Source organism: Epinephelus moara, chromosome 2, assembly GCF_006386435.1.
Source record: "Epinephelus moara isolate mb chromosome 2, YSFRI_EMoa_1.0, whole genome shotgun sequence".
In the NCBI taxonomy this organism is placed as follows: Eukaryota; Metazoa; Chordata; class Actinopteri; order Perciformes; family Serranidae; genus Epinephelus; species Epinephelus moara.
The window spans coordinates 23431695-23452941 of NC_065507.1; the positions used below are offsets into that span (position 1 = coordinate 23431695).

At 39.5% G+C, this 21247-nt stretch overlaps 1 protein-coding gene across 3 annotated transcripts; it reads right to left on the bottom strand.

Moving 5' to 3' along the window:
- Positions 1-2: 2 nt before the first annotated feature.
- smc4 (structural maintenance of chromosomes 4) lies at positions 3-21030 on the bottom strand. 3 transcript variants are annotated; one of them, XM_050073623.1, is made up of 24 exons: positions 20881-21030; positions 19224-19381; positions 18037-18227; positions 17269-17460; positions 16056-16232; positions 13811-13975; positions 13100-13227; positions 12685-12825; positions 12003-12153; positions 9835-9999; positions 9483-9716; positions 9075-9260; positions 8691-8852; positions 8150-8375; positions 7900-7976; positions 7010-7162; positions 6692-6818; positions 6298-6487; positions 4121-4265; positions 3781-3954; positions 2128-2310; positions 1679-1911; positions 1392-1575; positions 3-329 (listed from the first exon to the last, which is right to left on the bottom strand). In XM_050073623.1, exons 2-24 carry the CDS (start codon positions 19369-19371, stop codon positions 165-167), a joined length of 3897 nt encoding a protein of 1298 aa, XP_049929580.1. In that variant the 5' UTR covers positions 19372-19381; positions 20881-21030; the 3' UTR covers positions 3-164. The 3 variants fall into 3 exon arrangements, with proteins under 3 accessions (XP_049929580.1, XP_049929591.1, XP_049929599.1); XM_050073634.1 differs by having other exon boundaries at positions 20856-21007; XM_050073642.1 differs by lacking the exons at positions 19224-19381; positions 20881-21030 and adding an exon at positions 18964-19163.
- Positions 21031-21247: the final 217 nt, after the last annotated feature.

Below are 21247 nucleotides of genomic sequence, written 5' to 3' on the forward strand. Positions count from 1 at the left end.
TTGCCAGAAAACATTTATTGATTAAGATAGTAAAAAGTAAAAATAGTATTAAAGAGTAGCAGCATTTCATTGGAGAGGATGAAATAAAAAGAACATATTTACATGTGATAAGAAAAGTAAAACAGCAAAGAGAGCCTTTTGATGTCAGCAGACATTATTGAGGTTTAAGCAGTTACAGCTTCCTGCTCCCGAAACACGATGGTCTTGGGGTTGATTCCCACACTCTTGGTGGTGTTGTGGGTTTTGTAGATGCCGATGAGACGGTCGGCGATCTCAAACATGTTGTTCCTCAGGGAGATGATGATGAACTGAGCGTTCTTTGTTTGCTCCTGCACAGAGATAAGGAAAGGAAGAGATATTAAGTACTGATCTAAGGACAGATTGAGATTTTTGTCTCAATTGAGTTTTAGGCCCCGTCTACATGTATACAGATATTTTAGTGAACTATTTCACTCCACATTTTGGCCTCTCTTCTACAGTCAGATTTTTTTTTAGGTCACCAAAACTTCTGAGGTACTCATTTTTTTTAAACTCTGGTTATTAATATCTGTGTGGACATGTAAAACAAAGTGTTTTGCAAACGATATCATCTCAATTTGTTGCTTTGTGTAATGAGCTGCACCAGAAATAACAATGGCAGGCTAACTTAACTTAATGGTTTCTTTACGTTTTGTTGGCACTGCTTGGTTTAATGACTACTTTACTTAAATTTAGTATTGCTGCACCACTGTTTTATTTACTCCACCCGAGCGTCTGTGGTTTGAAGTCTGCCGGAAAGGCAGTTTCAGATCAGACTCAACCCTTTCCTCTTATGGAAAGGGAATCAAAGGTGATGGGATCTTCAGTAGGTGTTTTGAAAAAGGTAGCGTTAGCGGGTACACTTTACTACCTGTGTGAGATTACGGGAAACTGCTGAAGACAGCGCTCTGTCTGGAGACATTAGTAACGAAGGTTGTGTGGATAAAATTAAAATCAGGGAAAATATCTGTTTTGAAAAATATCTGTATACACGCAGACAAGACCTTATGTAACATGCTATATAAGAGCTGCTGTCAAATTGTAGCCTTCAGAATGAATTGAACATTTTTAAAGAAGTTAAAGACGAAGTACTTTGTTTTGATTCAGCTCCCAAAAACAGGTTATTTGTCTGAGCTCCCTCATTAATCCAGCCTTACACAACAACACTGATTTGCTCAACAGTTCTGAAATTAAGAGGCTAAACTGTAATTAGTTCTTGTTGCATCACTGTATCACACTGACTTACGCATTACGCCACCTTCCTACTAAAACTGTACTTTGACCTTAAAAAAGAGAAAGATCCTGAACTCATAGCTTCAACCCTTCAGAGTTCAGCTAGTCTTACTGCCTAACACACAGGCCCCCACACTCACATAAATGTAACAGGCCACGATGGAGACGTTCTTGAAGTCGAGGGCAGCATCTATCTCGTCCATGAAGTAGAGCGGTGTGGGTTTGTAGTGGTGCAAAGCGAACACCAGAGCCAAGGAGCTGAGGGTCTTTTCTCCTCCTGACAGGTTAAAGATTTTCTTCCAGCTCTTCTTTGGTGGACGCACACTAGAGGGAACGAGAAACAGAATATCAGAATTCTGTGTAGAAAAGTAGTCAGCAGAAATCAGCCTGTGTGGTTTTCTAGCGGTTTATTTTTCTCCTCTCTTACCTGAACATGATTCCCTCAGAGAAGGGGTCTAAACTGTCCACGAGCTCCAACTCCGCGTCGCCACCCAGTGTGAGCATCTGGTAGTTTTCCTTCAGCTTGTTAGTGATCATGTTGAATCCGGTCATGAACTCGTTGAGGCGCTGTCTGCGCAGGTCCTCGTAGCCACGTTTGAACTGGTCCCTCTCTGTGGTGATCTCGTCCAGCTGAGCCACGCGCTGCAGGTACAGCTCCTCCTGAGAACACACATAATGACACATATTAAGCGTGTGTTTCCTTTTTGGTAAATTCCAAACAGGGTTTCATAATTATTTTCACACCACTCCTCACTTGTACTGTCTCCTGAGTTAAGAGCATTAAACTGAATATGACAAATGTAAGTTTCAAAGTGACAACATTCATGAACCTCTGTTGAGGTTAGACAGAAGGTACCTGTCTATATTTGTGCATACCTTCTTCTTGTACTCAGCGATGGCGCCGAGGTTGGGCTTCATCTGAGCACACTTGGTCTCTAAAGTGATCATCTTGTTGATAATGACGTTGGGGTTGGAGATTTCTTCAAGTTCAGCGGAAGTTAGTACAGGAAGTTCCTCTGCTGGCTGACCCTCAATGGTATGAAGGGACAGTTTGGAGGCCTGAAGAACATAAACAAGATTAACAGTCAAAAATATAACTCATAATAGGCTACAGTGGAAGAAGGAAAAATGCTTGGCTCTGCTGACTGGTGGTAAAAGTACATGTCTTGAATCTTGAACATGTTGCCATTAAAAAACTTTTTTTTTTTTTTTGGTTGTTTTTTTAAAAGGGAACATTTCATATTAAAGTTACAAAGTGCCTCAGAGATAACTGAGTAAAACAGCAAATACAGTCAAATATCAAACAGACAAAACAATAAACAGCTAATTCAAGAATTAGTACAAGGTAAACAATTACAACAGTGCCAGAATAAACAGTCCCTGAAATGACTGATTAGACAAAACTAAGAAGTGAATTATTATGAAGCATTTATTACTATTTATCCCATTGGAACAATTTTCAGTGATGAATGAATAATGAAACCCTTCTTTATTACAGTTTTAGACGCCAGAGGGACTTTGTAGCACCTGCCTGCACTCAAGAGCATGCAACTAATATTTCTTTATTGTTCCAAATATGACAATATTCTGAATTTGCTACTGGTCATGTAAACAGCATTTTTTTTTTTTTTTTTTTTTCTTAAATGAAGCACTTTCCGATTAAGACACAGGATATGTTGGTGTTATTCTGGGCCTAGGAAGCTTTCTTTGGACATGAATACAGTGCATTTGAAATATGCGTCTCAGTTGAGGTTTTTACCGCAGGTTGTGACACACATCCTCTTGTCCGTTTACGGTCAGCTCTGTGCATTGTCATGGATGTGTTGTACACAAAGCAAGTTGTGAGATTTATGCCCAAAAGAAAACCCCACATTTCTGGCTGGAAAGAGAAACACACCTACTTAAAGATTACGAAAGACCTGGATATCAACAGGTTTTTAGATATGCGCAAATATCGCAACTCTAACCTCTTCGAGAGAGTTGTTGAAGGAATGAAAGGGTGAAGGGAAGCAAAATGGCACAAGCAGCTCCAGCCGTTCCACTTTCCATATTTTGGCGTGATAAACAACACGTTACAGCACGTTTATCAGAGTATGCACGGCTCAATGTACACGGAAATATTAGTGGAATATTTATTTTCATTAGCCATGTAAACAGCTTAGTAGGAATATCTTCTTATTTTGGAATAAGGGCAAAAACTAGAACATTTTCAGTCAGTATCCTGGCAGATGGATCCCATCCTCTCTTCAACCAGTTTGAGCTTTGAGCCTCTGGCAACTAAAACTGTACTTAAGAAGTCTTTCATCCCAACTGCCATCAATATTCTTACAGTGACTGATGAGTTTTAAGCAAACGGCCAATACTGACATCAATTAAAATTTATTCTGTTTTATTTTAATATCACTGAGCTCCCAGAACTATTGTTTTAGTGAGTATTATGTTATCATTAATAGAACCTTAAGCCAGTTACAAAAAATGAAACCCAAGTTGTGCTTTAATTCACATACACACACACCCCTCCTCACTCACCTCTTTCTGCCAGTGCTTGATCTTGTTGTTGTGCTCAGTGATGGTGGTCTCGATCTGTTCAATGCGCAGCCGGACGCTGAGGGACTCCTCCTGCATTGCGTGCTCCTGCTGCTGCAGCACCTTTATCTCCTTCAACACCCCCTGATACTGCTCCTGCACCTCAGGAAGTGCGGCCTGGAGGAACAGAAAAAAACAGTGGTACTCATCTTACAACAAACAGCTGTGAAGAACGTCTCTTGCAGCAGGAAGCTACTACTTTTGGATATACGGTATAAAGTGTCAGTGCATTTTTCTGTAAATTTCTGTTAAAAAACGCAAACAAACAAAAAAGAGTGCCAACCTCAGCCTCCTGACAGGCCTTCATGACTTCCCCGGCCTCGTCTTCCAGTTTCTTCAGTTGTTCTGTGAGCTCACCCATTGACTTCTCATTCTCCTCCAGCTCACCCTGCACACGACTCACACTCTCCTCACATTTCTTCAGGTTGCTGCAGACAGACGGGACATAAGACAGATATTTGTCTGTCAGAGTTATAGTGGTGAGTGAAAGTACTACCGATGATGTCCGGGTCAGTACTGCAGAACAAAAACTGTTATTGAGTGTCTGCTGAAGAGCTTTATAGTTACAAGGATCTCAGCTCAGTGACAGTGTTTCAACGTCTAACACCAGGATCTGATGTTTATCACCACTAACAATGCGTCTACACAGAAGGCAAAAGGGAGCAGCATGTTAGCAGAGCAGCTTCAGGACTCCATCTGTGTCTACACAGGGTGTCTTTAGGCACAGTCTTGAGTGTGGGTCACCTGTGTTTTGGCAACACTCAAAGGCCAACACACAATCGCAGTAGTTATGTGCAGAAAATCGACTTTGAGTGTAAAAATATGTTGCATAAATTAAGGGTGCGCAAACATTTTTCCCTTGGAGGGCCAAAACAGAAACTTAATGTTAGGCCAAGGGGCTAAATGAGACACATATTGTATTTTAAAGATGCAAAATGGTAGGAACTCATTTCCCTGGACTGAAATGCCTTTTGATCGAGTGCCAGTGTCTCTGCCTCCCCATTTTTATCTCACCTCTCTCGAACAAGTGACTTCATGCACAAATCGTCGCTCGCCTGCTGTGCTCAGATTATGAAAAATAATTATCAATAATTAGGAATCCTACATATTTGAAGAGCATTTTTTTTAAAAAAAATAATAAAGTTAATTTTTTTTGGCTATAAACATCTGGCTGGCCAAATCAAACCTTATAACGGGCCAGCAGGCCATCTCTTTGGGCAGCACTGGTATAACTGCAACCAAAGGGGAGGCGTTACATGGCCTGTGTAGACAGCTGAATTAATTTAAACAGAGGAGTACTCATTCAGTCAGACAGACAAATGTGAGATGGCTAACTGAACAAACACAGCTATAATGCTTTCTGTGTAGACACCCCCTTAGATGAATAAATTGTAAGTGGATTGTTTTCTAAACATTTGCTATCAACACCAAAACCCTTTACGGACACTCACACTATGTTTCAGTACAGCTAAATGCACATCCAAGGTGTTCTAGTGGATTACTTTTCTGTTTCTCTTCTCAAACAACTACACAGTGGTGAAGCAGTGATGTGATGCGGCTCATTAATACTACTGGCTATACAGGGTGAAGAGGAATCCCTGCACTGCTGCGCCCAGACCGTCAATCAAACTAATATGGCATGCCTGTGAAATCATACAACATAAATAGAAATACAGATGAACGACAGCACTGGTGTGATGACACATGCTAACAAAGATGTGCACCACACCATCATAGATATTTTCTTTCACTGAAACTACAACAGCTCCTCAAAGATTAAAGCTATTTTCAGACATGAAATCTGTAATCAGGGTTCATTCTGGATCATGTATGTTGAACTCATGGCTTTTTGTCTTTCATGCATGCTTGCAAAACTGCAATGTTTGTGCAAAAAGAAACATCTACAGCCATTTCCCCCTTCTCACAGTTTAAATATATCAAAGCTGTATTTAACATCAAGGAAGAACTTTCACACAGGCTGCCTCGTGTATTTCAGTGTATAAAACTCCAATGTGTTCTCATTGGCAGGAGTGTATCAAGCCACACAAACCACGTCACATGCAGCCACCAGTGTCGTCTTACTACGTCAGACTGCCAGACCGTCCTGCCCACACTATCAATCTTAATGTTCCAGCTACAGATGCTGATGACTAGATGCCCATTTTGGTTGCTATAGCCGCAACATTGATTAACTTAAAGGAAAGCAACGAAAACCATAGGAAGGAGAGAGCAGTTTAGTGATCCTGTAAGTGTATCTGATGCAGAGACCTGACACAAGTGTTGGGAACTTTCAGCACTCAACATAACAACAGAATTACTTATTTACAGCCTCTGTAAATCAAACACTTTACCAAACAACAGAACAGACAATAGAGTAGCTGATTCATCTGACTTTAAACAGAGTATGAGTGTGTGAGCAGCGCATGTAATTACAGATCCTAACACGTATTATTTCCTCACCGGTCAGCTGTCTTTATGGCCACTTGGGCCTTGGTTATGATGGATGAGCAGTCGTCTAGCTCCTTGTTGACCTTGTCAAGCTTGTCCTGCTGAGCCTTTAGCTTGTGGCTATTGATGTCGACAATGAGGTTGTGGAGTCTTTTCACCTCGTTTTCCACCTTCCCAGCTTTACCGGACGCTGCATCAAAGTCTGAGAGAGCAAGAGAGGAGGACAGAACATGGAGACAGGAATAAGAAATATTCATGTTGGACATTTTGACAACATCTGATTATATTGAGTGTATTATTTTTTTCTATAAATTCCAACTCCGTCTAACATGAGATCAAACAAACTAAATTACTTATATTTAACAATTAACACTATTTCTCTTAACAGTGTACGGGAGGATCGTACCTTTCTTGAAGGCATCCAGGCTCTTCTCCATCTGTTTCTGTTTGGCCTTGTCTGGGGCAGCAGCCAGCACGTTGGCCTCAAGTTCCTTGATCTGAAGTTTCAAGTGAGTCTCCTGATCAGCTAAACTCTGAAGTAAGGAAAGAAGGAAAATACTCAAGTTACGCAGGTCTGCTAAGAGTGAAAGGGTTTTTCAGTTAATACTGTCATGTTTTATGATCGGCTATGCACAGTAAGGGGTTATTCTTTTAGATCACAACACAGCCAAATGAGTGAAACAGAAACACAGCGAATGAAAAGGAAGATGTGTATTTGCCGTACAGTCATGCTGTTGGCGTATTTTTCCAGGGTGTTCTTCATATCTCTGAGCTGTGGCCGCAGGCGCTGAACGTTCTCCTCTAGCTGCAGCCTTTTCTCTTGGCAGCCCTGCAGCTTTGACACTTTCTCATTCAGCTTGCTCTCCATTTGGTCAAGCTGCAGAAAACACATGAATATCATCACATCTCATACACTAATGGCCTGTTGTGATGATTATCTCAGAGCAGGGTCCATTTTCATCCGGTATCTCAGAATTACTTCTGGGAAATGTGCTCACGGTAAATCTTTAATACTATTATCATATAGCAGGAATTAGGAGTTATTTATGAGGCTTGCTTCACCCAGTTGGAGTATAAGGTCTCTGAGAGTGACAAGCAATAGCATGACAGTTCTGTGATACTGAGAACTTAATGATGATGTCTTATTGTTTGTCTCTGCACATTCAAAAGACTGAGAGTGTGAACCACACAATCAACTGAATAGACACTTGTATTCAGAGCTAGTTCTACACAAGTAAAAAGTGAACGTTAATTAACATGAACTAAAATTAAATTTATTCTGCTTTTTGAGTTCTTGTATTGCATCCTGTCGTGCTTAGACAGTATGCCTATTTTTTTTTAGGAAGTCCTATTAAATACAAGCACAATCTGTTCTAATGGTCCAGCTGCATCGATGTGACATTTGGTCATTTCTACAAAGCAGGCACTGTTGTATAAATGCAGCAATCACTTTGGACAAAATCAGTAACAAGTTTTAAACTAAAAAATGATATCCAAAAATGTTGCTTTATTTTGAGTCAAATGCAAAACATTTTTTCTATCTCGAAAATCTGAGATAAAAGTAGCACCAAATAGGAGCTCATTTCTACTGTAAGATATCTGATAAACACTCACCTCATTCTGGGAGACCTCCGTGCCAATAGATGAACCCATTCGGCCCTTCAATACTCTTCCTCCTCCAGTCATGGTTCCTGTGAAGCAAACACCAGACCACAGGAAGATAAAAAAAAAAAAAAAAAAAAAATCAGACTTATGAAAACAGAATGCATGTATGCATTATCTTAATGGAGAGCCATCAGTATGCAAGCTAGAGAAAAAAAAGATCAGCCAGGTTAAGTCATGGCAGAAAAAGCGGGTCACCCACCAGCCATCTCGATGATCTGTCCCTTCAGGGTGACCACTCTCCAGCGCTTGTCTTTCTGGAAGGCCATCCGTGTGGCCTGCTCCATGTCCTGGGCCACCAGGGTGTCCCTTAGGGCAAAGTAGAAAGCTGGTCGCACACTCTCATCTTTCACACGCACCATGTCGAAGAGACGAGGGCTGTCCTCTGGAGTGCGAATGGGAGTCATGTTCTTCTCCCATACCTTCATCTGAGCAAGGGAAGTGAGGAAGAATGATAAGGTGGTGCAAGAAAAAGGAGAACATTTGTTTTCTCAGAGGAAAAATGAATAGCTTAGCATAGTTTTTAAGTAAAGTAAATGCATGTTGTTAGAAATCCCAGTTAGAAGCTGCTATAATTTCTGTACATGATCAAAGACACTGAACTGAACTACAGTCTTGACCGGCTACTTCAGTAATTACTGGAGTGTAGCATATATAACATTTCAACCAATCTGTCCTTAAAGACACAAAATCATCTGTTTACACTCTCTTGATTGAGAGTCCCAAAGCGTAATGATTTTTACCTTGTCAAGGCCGATGAAGGTGGCGAATCCGATGTTCTGCTCTTTAAGGAACATGACACATTTCTGAGCTGTGTCAATGGTATCCACCACGATGTTGTCCAGAGCACCACAGCTAGAGGAAATGGCCACATCATACTTCTCATCTATGGCTCCGAGGTCTCCCTACAAGCACAATAAGAAATTGTAATACAGCTACTATACACTTCTGCTCTTCATTCCAGACACTGAATGCTTAAAAGTCAAATAAATAAATTTATCAAGGAAGGGTTGATGTTAATGTAGCAATGATGAGACTCAAGTTGTTGTGCACACCTCAACAAAATGACCATAGATTAAATTGTCACTTTGTAATACTGTATATTAATATGTTTCAAAGCTTTTTACCAGTCTTCCAAAGATGCCAGGGATTCTGCCACTCTTCTTCTGCTGCATAAGAGCATCCAGGACTCTTCCTCGACTGCGGTTGGAGGACAGAGAGCTCTTGGCTTCATCCACCTTCTGCCTCATTTCCCTCACCACTTCTCTCGTCTCATTATCCATCTTTATCAGCTGCTCGAGTGCTTCCTCGTCCTGCAGAGTAGGAGAGAAGCATTTCAACGAGAAGCTCACACAAATGTTGCTTTCCATTAGGCAGTGGGCAGAAATAGTCATCAAATGTAGTGAGATGTAATGAGCACAGTCTGATGTGTACTACTGGTCCCATCACAAGTTACTTAAATTAGACAGATGTAAAATGTCACATGTAAATATTGCCTGAACAAAGAGACACTGAAGCAACAACGGTGGTTTTACCTTCTTGAGCTCCTGTTCTTTCTGGGGTATTTTGACTTCCAGGTCTTTGATGGCAGCACGGCGCTCACGCAGTGTGTCAGATGTTGTCTGAAGTGTCTGCTTGGCCGTGTTGAGCTGTGTCAGAGCTGTGTTGTGGCGGCTAAGGTAGATGTCAAGCTCTGACTGAGCCAGGTCCATACGAGAGCGGGTCTCATTTACAGCCTTACTGAGCTCCATCAGCTCTTTCTCTTTGGTCTGGGGAATACAAAACAAGAGATGTAAGGTTGAAAGACAAAGAAATGAAAGCAGAAAGTTTACTATCTAAAGTTAAACAAAGCATGCAACAAACTCACACCGAGATTTATACACACACCTCTTTGTCCTGTTGCAAGCCGCTGGTCTCTTCCTTCAGACTCTCCATCACCTCCTCGAGTTTTTTCTCTTCTTTCACCTTCTGCTTCTCCAGCTCTTCCTTGCGAGCTGTTGCCTCAGAGATGGCCTTTTCGCTGTTGGCTGGTACACCGCGAACTTCCTCCAGCTGAAAGATGAGCCAGACAGGAGAACATACAAAAACAGATGAGATGTGTCCGACTCTAGATTCTGAGCAACAGTGGCTACACCTGTCTCGGTTCAACTTGAGAACATAATTCATCAATGCACACTTTAACCAAGCACAGAGTAACAGCCCATCGCCTCTTAAATTAGATGATGAGATTAAGGGTTCAGGGAGGACTTAAGGAGACAAGAGGTATAAAGTAAATGGATTGAAGACGGTTTTTGCCAGTGCCAGTTACGAGCAACTGTGCTACACACTCAGAAGCAGGCCAAAACACACAACTGTAATCAACTATAAACACACATTCAGGACTGAGCAAGCCCTGGTTAAGACTGGCACAACAGTCTGCCGCTTGGCAGGGCTGAAACAAGGCAAGGAGTGGTGTGTGTATATAGTCTATGTTTTGTAGGGTTAACTGCGGGTGAAATGTGAATGTGGCTGCTGGGAGTGTTACACAAGCCAGGCCATAGTTGACTACCACACAGCAGAACACAGCTCCCCAGAGGTCTGCCTGCCTCTGCCCAGCTCCCCCTCTGACCAAGACGTTTCCAGAGCACAGCCATTGTAGGTGGAGCAGATAGTTTTAGCGCAGAGAGGGAGATGAGAAGATATACCTACAGCTACGAGAGCACTCTAAACTCTCATTTGTGTGAAAAACTTTTTCAGAAGTGTGCAAGATAGAGAAACATTAGCTCAGAAACAGAGCATCCTTAATAGTGAAACAGAGCATGAGAGGAGTTATCACAGAGCAAACACTAACAATCGACTTGTGTGTTACTTCACAGCCCCCTAGTGGCTAGTTTAGGGCAAATAGCCCTTCCTGACATGAAATTTGATTAACTATTTTACACAGGTTTTATTTTTTATATGGATAATGTAAATTAATTTAGAAAAAATATCAGGTTTCCTATTTGTCCTAGGAAAATATATGAAAAATTAAAGCAAGGCCTGTACACACTTTTGCAACAGTTACAGCATCATTTTTTTTTCCAAATATGGCATCATGTCCACGTCCAATATCTGTCAGCAGGAATATTCACGTTTTTTGGGTACAAAAGCCAATTTTACTGGACTCAGTGTTGCTTTGTGTGGCTGTAATGATCATGCAGAATTATGTCAGTTGTACTTCTCTGGACACTGTAACCCTTACAGCAGCCAGACCTTTGTTTTAAATGTTACACTACCTGCAAAATTTTCACACAAATTTATACTATCTTTGAAACTTACAGAATGATTAATTTCTACATTAAAACACCCACAAACATTTCAAAATCAATTATCTCTAGGTAGTTTCTCACTGTAGATTCCATGTATATTATGGCAGAGAGCTATTCACATACTGAAATTAAAAGGTAGATAACATAAAATGAATCATAGTTAAAAAATAAAATAAAATACAGCACAGTGTTATGTTTGCAACTGTAAAACATGACCCTATGACATGATGGATGATTTGGGGGTTAAAAAACAAAACAAAAAAACCTTCTCAACCTACAAGTGATTCTAGTAAATCTGATTATAATTACATATATTAGAAGTTAAAATTGTTGTTGAGTTCTGCAGTTCATTTTAGTTTCTGTAAAGTCTTAACAAATGTCTTTCTTTCTAGGCCTCAAAACAGCCCGTGTGTTTTTTTTATTTTTTGTTTTTTTCTATAAGCAACGGAAATTGTATTTTTAGTGCCCATGTTTCTTTCTTGGCCACGGGACAAAATAAACAGAGTAACACTGGAGTGTCATACCACTGGTGCTAGCTTGCCTTGACTTAGTGCAACCCTGTATTTGTTAACGGATATATATTGTAAATTATGGAAAATTGCTGCAATTATGCTCTCCTGATAGATTATGTGACTCTGTGCCTCTGAACATTGTGAGAATGCCCACTGTGATACTGTCTGAGTGAGATAATCACAACAGCTACAGAGATGCAAACAGTGATACAAAGTTGAATTAAGCAATTGGACCGTGTGTAATAGCACAACACACCTTTTCTGTGTCCTTTTCCAGCTGCTTCTGCAGTTTCTTGTTCTTGCTCTTGCAGTGTTTAATCTTCTCACGCACTTCAACGTCCTGCAGGTCCAGCTGGGTGAACTTCTCCTTCTGGGTCTCAATGTACTTGTTGAGCTTATTTTGCTTCCTGTTGGAGGAACAGCATTTCACTGAGTACACTCAAGTCAATCATGGAAAAAAAAATCAACTGAAATATAAGGTAAACTACAAGAATATGAAAAATATGCAAAAGATTTTATACATAATAAATAATAACAGGCTCAATTTCTATAATACAACACGATACACTCTTCATAGTAAAGCTCAGCTAGTTTTGTCAGTTTTTAAAAAAATAGTCTATGGTCATCAAAGCCAAATAAATTTTGAAATCTATCATCAAGTTTATATCTGTTTTTTTATTGTTGGTTGTTTTATATTTTGCAATGGAGCAACGCTTTTCTTTTTCATTTTTCCACATGACACATACACATAACACACTACAGTTACTTCTATACTTTTCTAAACCTGAACTGACATTTTGCCACTAAACAAAAAATGTTCAGAGCAACAGAGGCACTAACAACCATAAATGTATTAAAATCAACAGAAGAGGTAATAAGCTTATAAGCACAGGGTAGTAGAGGGAAGGAAGAGGAAGGAGGGAAAAACAAAGCCTTACTTCTCCACATTTTTGAGCTCTTGGTTCATTTTCTCCATCTCCTGCGATATCTTTGCATTTTTCTCAGTGAGTTCTTTGGTGTCCTCCTTGATCTTCTGTTTCTCTTGCTCTTTATCCACCACACGCTTCTGCAGATCATGACTAATGGCAAAGAGATATGAGGGGAAAAAAACAACAGTGAGAGGTAAAACTTAATAGTTTATACATAAAACAAAGAAAACGGGATCTGACCCCAGAGAAGGGTCACGTTGACCATGTAAGGTTTAAAAATAGATTATAAAATTGGCAATCATTCAATGGATTTTTTTTCTTTTCTTTTCGATGCTACTGTTGGGTCTACGATGAAATGTAATGAGATGATATTACAGTTTATTGTGTCGTGTACAGAACAGAGAGATGGTGCTGGTGCACTCACACATAATATTGGCAGAGCTGACTCTTGTGTTTGAAGATGTCATTCTCCAGGGTGAGGAACTCCACAGCTTTGTTCTTTTCTCCCTCCAAAGCATTCTTCTCCTTTTCCACAAGCTTTACACGATTCAGCTAGGACAGTGAACATATTGCAGTACTTAATATCAGGTGACATAACTTAAATAAAATTTCTAGACATAACATATGCTTTTGTAACATGTTCAAAAATATATATCTGTATTGTTTTTACATTCTGATGCCATGTAAATATTTTAATAGCTACATTAGCATCCATTAGTTTATAATCACTCCACTGTTATGTTATTCACATAGTACAATAAAATGAATAAATAAAAAATTAAATAAATGATAACTATCAACATATAAGGCAGCACGATCTTCCGATGTAAATATATGTGCAAAAAGTTTTTTGTTTTTTTTTTTAAATGAAAGACCATGAATCATGTCTGGAGCAGCTGGCCCAGCCACGTACCAACTTATCTTACATACTTCAGTTACACAACTACAAAAATGTATTATTTTCATCTCAAATATGTGAATCAAAAGCTTCTTAACACATTCAAACACAAAAGAATGCCCCTTGAATCTCTAACCTCTACTGTAGAAGTGCACAACAGATGAAGTCAGGACACAGGAAGGAAAGTTGGTTTGCTTATGAGTGTGTGTGAGCAGATAGTGTATGAAATTATGTCACCTTCTCTCCCCTCTGCTCATTGAGTAGCTCAATGCGGCGGGCCAGGGTTAGGATGGGCTCCTTAAGGCGGCAGGAGCCGATAATGTCCTCCATGTACTCCAGCATGCCCTCGTCATGCTCTGTCTGACCTTTCGGCTTCATCATGGCAATCTGCTCCACCTCGCCCTGGGTACAGTCCACAACAACACATGGACAAAGACATGCATGCAATCATTGACTGAAAACATAGAAATAAACACTCCTAAGGAACACCACTATAATTAAATAAATGAAATAAAATACATCCAAAACACCCACCATTAAGATATATGGTCAACTGAATTCATAACTCTCAGTCTGCAATAATGCTGCTCTGCTACACACACAACTTGGCAGACAGATACAGTCATGTACAGTGTACAAAAAATAATTTATAGAGGTTGCCTTTAAGAGCACAATAACTTTTCCTAAGCTCATAACCACCACACCAGAGCTAAACAAACTGTTAAAACAATTCTAAACAAAAACTCAACACAATATTACAATTTAAACAAATACTCTTTCCTCAAAAAACAACAAACACAATTAAATCTGATGAATGAGTATATAGTGTGATCATAGACATGTTAAACATGATTCAGAAAACTTGAAAATAATAATGTTGTAACAACACATTATCACCTCAGCACCCCACCCCTTCAGCAATCACTGCCCACTACACCACTTGTGTAAAAATTAGCATTGCCGAATTTAAAGTGTTTTAAAAACAAATGCTTTTGATAGCATGCAAATTTTGACTTCTTGTAGCTACACCTTGGTTGAATTTCCAAATATTGTACATGCATACTACATGACCATGAGTTCAGGACAACCTTCAAGTGTTCATTTTTATTTATTTATTTATTTATTGAGGTAGGCTGGCTTAGACTGACAATATTCCTACATAGATTTTATGTTAAATACAAACAAAATCCAGATATAAAGAAACTAACTATGTCTTAAATTATGTTTTATTTATATGTAGGGGAGAGAAAGGCAGCTCACATATTACATTTATGTATGACAGAAAAGAGAAGCCAGTAGAGGTAGGGGAGATCCCACGTCATCCTCTGCTCTGACCAGTGCACAAAATAGACAGCTTCTCCTTAGCCAGAGGCCTGGAAAAGTGACCTTGAAGAAAAGACTAAAGCCTCTTCCCATACTCATGCGACCATGTCATAGACAGAGAGCTGAAAATCTAACATCCAAGTAGAGTAAGAATAGACATGCACACACACAGAAAAAAAGTCAAGCAGGACAGATGTAATCAACCAACTAACCATAAAACCACAGTGAAGGGTAGAAACTAAGTGTTCACCTGAAACAACCACACACTATAAAAATAATTAAATAAAATAGAAAAAATGGGACAACAAAGATTAAATCTGCCATTTTGTTTTGCCTTGACTTGTGTCATCATCACCCCATAGAGCTTGGGTTAATCAGTAATAATGGGTAGGGTTACACAAGTAATATAATCAGAAGGAGTAGGAGTGTAACTAGTGAGCTGGCTCAAACTCAGTGCAGCACAGTGCTAAATTAAAACAAAATGAGTAAAAAATTCTAATGAGAAAAATTATTAAAAAAATACACAAGAATGCATTTCATTCAGTGGAGGTAAAACAAAAAAAACTTAACCAATATTAAAGCCATGGTAATGGAGGGTGTCTGATCCAGCCACACTGAAGCAGCACTGCTAATATTGGGGTTGGGGTCTATTCTCACACGCCAATATTTACGTGCTGCTAAAGCGTGGCAGGTACAAGGGGAAGGGAGGGGAGGGGAGGTCCAACCTGTCCCCACTGGAGGGTTAATCCCATAAAAAAAAAGATTACCCTACTACAAAATCTGAGTTAGTTGTTCAACTACAGCAACTCACATCCAGGTCCATGTAAGGGTAAAATTGCATTTTTTCCTTAAAATTCTAAAGCAGCAAATAATGGTTCGCACCTTTTCCACATTGTTTCAAACCATGATGCGCTGCTATAGCAGTCTAAGGGCTGACAGAGGGCACATCCTCTCCTTTCCAGTTCCAGTGCAACAGGTTATTCCCAAAGACAGGCATGGCTTTAAGGTAGCTATGAAACATTTGACTCAAAGAGGACAGGGAAATGGGCAGAGAACGAAGAGCAGGAAATCTCTGACAGAATGGGATGGTTACGGCAAGGATAAAAAAAATCTGAGTTTGAAGTGGAAGAGGAAATTACATTAAAAAAATTACAATTACCTGTAAGATCAGAAATCTGTTGTGGTCTAGGTCAATGCCATGGCTTCGGAGTAAAGCCCCCACTTCTTTGAATGTGGCTTTCTTGCCATTGATATGGTAGGCTGAAGAATTGTCTTTGTTGGCAGTCCTGGAGACATAGAACTTGCTGTTGGGGATAACATCGTAGTCATCTCCTTCCTGGCTCAGAGGGGGAGGGGCAGAGACACAGCAGCTTAGTGCAGAACAGCTCAGGAGAAACTCTTACAGCTCTACACATCAAATGATAATACTCATAATGCAGACAAATCCACTGAGTGATCAAGAAAAAAATACTGCACATTAAAAACAATATAGAAAAAGGTTTGTTTAAAAAGCACACAACAGATCTAGGCCAGCTAAACTTACATGTAAATACACCATATAAGACTGGAATATATTCTATTATGTTACATTAACAAAAATGTAAACAACATGTCATATACAATGAGGAGAACATAAGTGCATTGCAAAAAGGTAGGTCATTTGCCTAAAAATGTATTAATTTTAAAAACATATCTAATAATATAAGTTGTCTACACCACATCTTTAAAAAATATATTTTCAGATTTCAGAAATGGCAAACTGTAAAGCTGATAAGACTTCACAGAATTAAGTTATTAGTTTTACAACTTGATTTTTAATTTACTGTGAACTGATGGACCAAAAAAGAAAGGCTTGGAAATATTTAGCAATAGTCAAGGCAAAACGTACACCCCCTGTGGCAGATGAAATACAGAAACATGTTTAACAGCATTTCTTTAATCTAGAGTCAGTTTTCAAAGAAATCTGTGGCCTAATTCAAACGAATAAATTTGTCTTTTAATATAGACATACATTTTATTAACTTTTCACTGTATATTCAAATAAGCAGAGCCCAGTCACTAGCTGGCACATTTAAAAAAAAATATTTAAAAACAGAGGAATCAATTCTGGCACATTATGGCATGTGGGGGTGTTAGTTGTAACTTTCATGACTGATTTGAGTCTGTGTTTAGTCACTAGTGTGATAACTGTGTGGCAATATTACCTCATGGGCATTGAGGGAAAAAATATATATTTAAAATTAAAGGAAATATCTGCCCTCAAGAAAATATTTCTAATCATCTCTTTCGATTCAGACTATGTACTGATTAATTTAGAGAGGCAAGAGTGAGTGTAGTGTGCATCTGTGTGACAGAGATATGGATATATATACCTTATCAATAATCTTTTGAAAATGCACCTCCACAGTACAGCTTTGCACATCCTTGTGTTTATCAGAGCTGTGAATCAGCACTGAGAGCTTTTTCGATCTGATCTTTTGAGCTCTGTATCCAAACACAAAGAGCATTGAATCTATCACATTGGACTTTCCACTCCCATTTGGACCAATGATGCACGAAAAGCGCTGAGAGAAAGGTGAGAAAGAAGATTAAAAAAAAAAGTAAATCAATTATATAAAAATATACTACATTCACAAACAAATACTGTAAATGTCATAACATTCGAAGCTATACATTAACATTTAAGCATAGTAAGATTGTGATACTGAATATAATCCAAGTAGGTGTAGTTAAGATTTAATTTAATATATTTAGATTTGCAGAGCAATGAGGGGAGCAGAAAAAAGTGAAAAGACAAACTTAAAGGAAAGTCACAATTTATGGGAAATGTCAGCACATCACTAGATCACTACCCCTTGCACGATACACTCACTAAATCAAACCAGAGGAGTGTCACTTCTTTTTTCCACACTTTTTTTTTTTACTCAATAAATGTTATAATGTGGCATCAGTAATATTTTTATACTTTGTATGTACCACCACACAAGGCAACAAGTACAGTTGCATAATATGAAATTAAAGACAAACAAAATAAAGTTGAGAAAGACTACAAATGATGGTATAACAGTGAGCTTAACACAACACATTAACAAAGTATTTCCCACAGCAGGGCTGACATTTGTAACCATGTTTGGTCGTACCTTGTGAAAAGGCCCCAGAATCTGCTCGCCTGCGTAAGATTTAAAGTTGCGATTGACTAAATGTGTTATCATCAGGCGAGGAGCGCCCGGTTCATTGGTCATTGCTGGGGGCGGGGGTGGGGGGATGCTAGCGAGTATCTCCTCCAAACTTCGATTATCAACTGCCTCGGCAGCCTCCCCGTGAGACGGATCTGTGGCACAGAAAAAAAGTACAACTTTTTATTTCTCTGTGCCAGTCGTTTCAGGTGGAGGGGGGGGACAGTGATGCGTGGGGGAGGGGAAGAGGAGCAGAAAAAAAAAAACACAAACAAACAAAACACAGGCTGCAAGTTTACAACAGCAGTCAAGCAACGACTCCCGACAAAGTTGACAGGCGTTATTTTTCTTTGTTCTGAACACAAGAGCCAACCCAAAAAGAGAAAGAGACCATGGCCGCTTATGAACAAACCCATATTATTATACTAACGCTCTCCGCTAGAAGCGTCGATACGTGAGAGTAGATGCGCCACATTCATTTCGTCGTTAATAAATAACTGAAGTGCTAATTTCGATAATCAGCGTCACATTTTCACTCATGCTCAACTGTGCTCAAAACGCAGACAGCCAAAATCTGGTTTTCTGATGATAATGTATGACGTTAAAGCGATTATGTTACCATCACACCAAGCCACAACGACCTGTCCAAAATCTATTGTGCTCACATAAGCATAAACAAGCTAAGGGGTCGATGTTTGTAAATTGCAGCCAGACACCCAGTGAAGCATTTCAACATATTCTAACGAAAACAAACATCACTTAATGCCAGTGTGCATCTTGAGCTTCGCAGACAATTTATCACACAAATTACAAATTATTAAGTTATAAGAATAACGCCAAACACCCCTTTGATCTACTACATAAAACAATTCATTATCCGAAATAGATTACCTCGTTTGCTGAGAAGATCCGGGAAAGAAGTGCACTCGGCGATATCAAAATAATCTCAAAAATCATAAGACATTTATTGGTGACTGACACTTTAGAAAAAAATACATCAGCCATTCTAACTACGTGTTGAGATTAAAGTAAGGCAAAAAGCTTCACAGCTGTGCCAATTGGCCACTACTAGTACGGCAATACACCGAACGCCATTCAGAGAACACAACTTATTTAGATTCACAGACACCAAAACACCCTTTGTTACTTGCCAATCGTCGGCGGTGCCTCCTCTTGGCCATTGGACTTGGTTTCTTGAGGGGGTACATCCAACTCGTCTTCGGAGTCATCCCGAGGCTGCGACCCTTTCCCTTTAGGTTTGGCGGAGGCAGTTGAGCTCTTTGCCGTCTTAGATGGCATGATTTGCAATCTGAAGGGGTCATTGGTGAAAAAGGAATATCCATGAGGGTTTTTTGTGCCTGTCAATCTCTCAACTCCACTTTACTCGGTCACACGCAGCTACCGTTGTCAGGCTTTAATCATTACCACAGTCAGATCCCACTGCCGCCCATCTAAGTGTTAGTCGATATATTTTTCACATGGGAACATAGGTTTTTTTTAACGATACAACAATAGACAAAGTTACAACGTGAATAAGAGTGTTTAAGTTTGTTATCTGAACAACCTGAGTTATTTAAAGCGAGATGGCAGCGATCGGGCTGCCAATCTGCATGAGGACTGTGGCAAATTAGATGCTATTCTAACAACAAACCCAAACAACAGTAAAAATGAATGGCCTCCTCCTGTGACAGAAACGTTTTAGTACCTATGCAATGCCTGCATCTATTTGATATGCGTGTCACAATGTTAAACGGAAAATGACACTTGCAACGTTTGGGAAAAAAGGAAAAATAAGGTTAACATAACGTTAAAGCTAACTGGGAAACACATTCAGTTAATATGCAAATTGCAAAATATGTCCCCACAGCTCTTAGCTCTGTCGTGTGGTTGTTACTGAACTGACGCAGCTAAATAGGCTCTCTGGTCGGTGGTAAAGACACAACGTCCTAAATCTATCGAGGTATCAAACCGACACAAATATCAACTTCAACGTTATCCCTTCAACTTAATGTTGGGGGCGTATGTGTAGACGGGGCAACCTAACTCGCTAGTTAATTGAAAACCACATTCAAAAAACGAATGTAACTTAACCGGTAACGTTGGATAAATAGTGACATTATAACTACGCATACGTCTGCCAAATAAGTACCTATGTAATTTAGTACTAGCTTGGCCACCGGATAAAAACACGTAACCTTTGCCACGTTACTGCGCTATTTTCACTTTGCTAATGTTAACGTTGAGTTAGCAGCTGTTGCTAACTATCTGATATGAAATAACGCAGCAAAGCTAAAGCTAACGCGATGGTTAGCTTTCACTAGCAAACGTATCTGCATTGTGGATCTGTAACGTTAACGCAACACACTGTACCGTTAACTGTACTCAAAGTTAGCGTTATCAGAATTGAAAGGGGCACTTATCAGCATTTGCCCCAACTAACATGGGCTAAAGCTAAAGAAGTTGACGTTAACCTGACAGAAGTATAGCAGCTCAAACTTTAGCAACCATCTGCGACATTAACATCGGCTTAGACAATTGGAAAAGTTGCATGATACTGTAGGTGTGTGCGTGCGTCTACGAAACGGCGATTTTTGCGTTAATGGTAACACAAAGGAAAAAGTGATAAACTCTCATAACATCCCAAAGTACTGATAACTTAAGTCAGCACGTTTCCCACCGTAACTAATGTTAAAACTCGAATAAACGTGTTGTTAATTTCAGGTCTGGTTTGGTACTAACGTTATGCATTTCAGCAAATAGACGGAACCCAGTCATTAACTTACTCTCAGCTAAAATGTTTCAATGTACCTTCCGCAATAAAGACACGGTCCGTCAAGAGTCCTCCTTGCTGACCCAATTCACGTTTTCGAAAAAGTGTTCGTTAATCCAAAAATTGGCGAATATAATCCAGAAATTTAGCCCCGTGTCATTCCAAGTCGCTCTCCTGCTTGAAAACTCTAACTTGTAAATGGCGCCTAAACTGTGCTGTCGAACCAAATTCGTTACAAACTGACGCAAGGCACCATGGAACGTCAAAGGGCAAGGGAAAAAAACATGAAATTCAAAAAAGGGGACGAAGCCAACTCCGCCTCGCTCCAAACAAACAATAATCATATGGCACAAATAATCAGACGAAACTCAGAAAGTAAAGCTACTTATTCGGTACAATGTTATA

What these genes read in the sequence shown, in the direction of transcription:
- smc4 (XM_050073623.1), bottom strand. Translation starts at nt 19,371, where the DNA reads ATGCCATCTAAGACGGCAAAGAGCTCAACTGCCTCCGCCAAACCTAAA. An exon ending in GCCATAAAGACAGCTGACCG is followed by an intron (nt 4,266 to 6,297) that starts GTGAGGAAATAA and finishes GTCTGTCTGCAG; the next exon opens with CAACCTGAAGAAATGTGAGG. An exon ending in TCTGAGGGAATCATGTTCAG is followed by an intron (nt 1,576 to 1,678) that starts GTAAGAGAGGAG and finishes CGTTCCCTCTAG; the next exon opens with TGTGCGTCCACCAAAGAAGA.